Source organism: Nannobrachium achirus, assembly GCF_963921795.1.
Source record: "Nannobrachium achirus genome assembly, chromosome: 18".
In the NCBI taxonomy this organism is placed as follows: domain Eukaryota; kingdom Metazoa; phylum Chordata; class Actinopteri; order Myctophiformes; family Myctophidae; genus Nannobrachium; species Nannobrachium achirus.
The window spans coordinates 3,616,900-3,619,503 of record NC_137825.1 but is presented as its reverse complement, the minus strand read 5'-3'; the positions used below and the strand labels follow the sequence as shown (position 1 = coordinate 3,619,503).

Sequence of the window (2,604 nt, the reverse complement as noted above, 5' to 3'; positions counted from 1 at the left end):
ATAGTGAGGAAATCGTCTAACAGGTGCAAAACGAAAGGGAGTTTGTACTCGTTATACAGAACCCAGCACAACGCTTCTGACAAAGTGTCAAAAATCCTCGGGCTGCTGCGGCACCCGAAGGTCAGTTTAACCGCAAAATAGAATTTAGAGCGCCATTGAATTCCGAACAGGTGCCACTGCGAGGGGTGGAGAGGCATCACTTTAAATGCATCCACTATGTCCGCTTTTGCCAGCCAGGCCCCCGGCCCCGCACTTTTGATCATTTGAATAGCGTTATCTATTGATGCGTAAAAAAGAGAAAACGGCGCTAGCGGAATCAAGCTATTAATGCTAGGAGTGGGGCTGTTATGGGGCGCGGACAGGTCAAATATGAGGCGCTTTTTTCCCGAATATTTCCTTGTCGCTACTCCTATCGGGCTGACTCTGAACAGGCTAAAAAGAGACCTAGCGAACGGACCGATTAAGTGACCTTTCTTAACTTCCTTCCCTAGGAGCTCGTCAACTACTTCGGGCTCTGCCAGCGCAGACCTGAGGTTTGGACACACAAATGATGTTTTTGGTAGCCAGCATAACCCTGCTAAAAACCCCCGCATTAGCCCCACAATCAAATATTTAACCCAGCATCTGTTTGGGTGTTCAGAAAGAGCAGCAGTAAGAGCCGGGACATCCACGGGAGTTGATGGGTGATTCTCTTTAATTATTTCCCACTCTTGGGCGTTGGGCGAGACCTCCTGGGACAGACCGACCGGGGATGGTTGTCCGCGCACCAACTGCAAATATGCATGTATTTACAATGTGGAAAGGTACATACGTTCTCATTAAATTGAATGCATATGGGAACTTTACGATTGGGATCGTACGGCACCTGTCTCGTAAAGGCTGGAGCCTGAAGCCCGAGGCCCCTCGCCTGCTGCTGGCCGCTTGGGGTGGGCTTGGTCGGTGCCTCGTGGGCTAGAGCCTTGGGGCACAGCTCGGTTCTGTGGCTGAATGAGCTGCACAGCGAGCAGGACAAAGGGGGATGGGCTGAGAAATGGCGGCTTATCAAGCTTAGATCCTGGACGGACCAGTCGATCCGCTGATTGAAACGCTGGATATGCATTGCAGATTTGGAAGAGAAACTTTTGTGATATTCATAGAACAGCCCTCCCCCGTAAGTATACGCCATATCGGCAATTATGGACAAATACGCATCGAGCTCAGCTCTGCGCTCTGGGTATATCTCGCACATAGTGTCTCTGTAGACACCGAATGCTACAATGAACTCTGCTAGGGTCAAGATTCTGGAGAGCCTGGGGTCGCTATCTTTAAGGATCACTGAAAAGTCCCCGCAATCCACAAAGCGGTCCGCTGAGGACTCTGCCGCGCAGAGCAGAATCTTCACCAGATTTACGTCCTGACCTGTCGAGGCAAGCAGCGCATTTTTAGAAACAGCTAACCTTACTAACCAGCAAGCAAAGAGAAACGGCACTTTACCTGATAGGATCTGGCTGCGCAGCGCGTCGGGGATGGCGGCGGCTGGGGACAGGAACGCTGATCCTGTGGCTGGAGCGGGAACGGCCGTTCCCAGATTCTTCCGTGGCAGGTTGTGCATGTCGGAGGGCAAATGCATGGCTGCTTCCATGACTCCGGTCTTTGGGCCCGCCTCGCTTCCTGCCTCGAGCGAGTCGAGGCGCTGGCTCATCCCGGACAAGGCGTTCTTGATATCCGTCAGCGCTAACAGGACCGTGGGATCCACGGTGCCTGCGGGGGTGCCGTTGTCGGGCGCCCCTTCGTTGGATGGATTGCCCTCTGCGGGCTTTTTCTTTTTTGCTGGGCCGGTATTGTTGACTTTCGCCACTCTTTTTCCCCGGGCTTTGGCTTTGGGTGTTCCGGATGTCTGTGGCTCCACTTGAGCTGCTCGTTCGGCCTCTACCAGGAACTGAAACAAGCCTTCATGGTCAAGCCCGGCGGGGGCAGACAGCCCATTTGCATACAACACCTCCAGTATTTTGTTCACTGGCCAGTCGGCTATTTTTATCTGCGGGGTCTGCGGGTTCAGCCTGATACTCCTGCGGGGGGTGGGGGGAACGACTGTCCCCAGCTGAGCCGCCGGAACACCGGTATCCGGGATCGCCTCCTCTACTTCCGCTTCGTCGAAGACTTCTCCCTCCTCGTCTGATACCGCCGCGGACATGCTGAACATGGTGAGTAACACACAACCTAACACTAACACTTCAACCAACCTCATCGACAGTTAACACGGTAGTGGAATGAGCAGAGAAACAGCGTGTAGTAGCAGCGTGGTAGCAGTAGCAGTGCTATGCAATGAGACTGAGTCCCACCATCTGACTTCCCTAAGAACTATGGGTAAGGGGGGGGGCAGGACCTAGTGACCCACCCCCCTCCGCGCGCGCGCTCCCTTGGGACCGCCCCCTGAACTCGCTTTGATTCTTACGAATCGTCGCACTATGAACCAATAGAAGTCCGGTCCTGACACTCTGCTGCCTCTAGATGTCTTCCCCTTCCCACGGTTCAGTGAGTGAGGTCTCTCGAGAAAATGGCTGCGAACAACGAAAACAACAACATTGGAGCAGCGCCTTCAGCTTTTAAAGCTGATATATCGCA

At 53.5% G+C, this 2,604-nt stretch overlaps 1 protein-coding gene across 1 annotated transcript; it reads right to left on the bottom strand.

Annotated features, from left to right (window-relative positions):
- Positions 1-586: 586 nt before the first annotated feature.
- On the bottom strand, positions 587-2,195 carry LOC308303509 (uncharacterized protein). Its single transcript, XM_080747894.1, has 2 exons — positions 1,474-2,195; positions 587-992 (listed from the first exon to the last, which is right to left on the bottom strand). Exons 1-2 carry the CDS (start codon positions 2,180-2,182, stop codon positions 952-954), a joined length of 750 nt encoding a protein of 249 aa, XP_080604020.1. The 5' UTR covers positions 2,183-2,195; the 3' UTR covers positions 587-951.
- Positions 2,196-2,604: the final 409 nt, after the last annotated feature.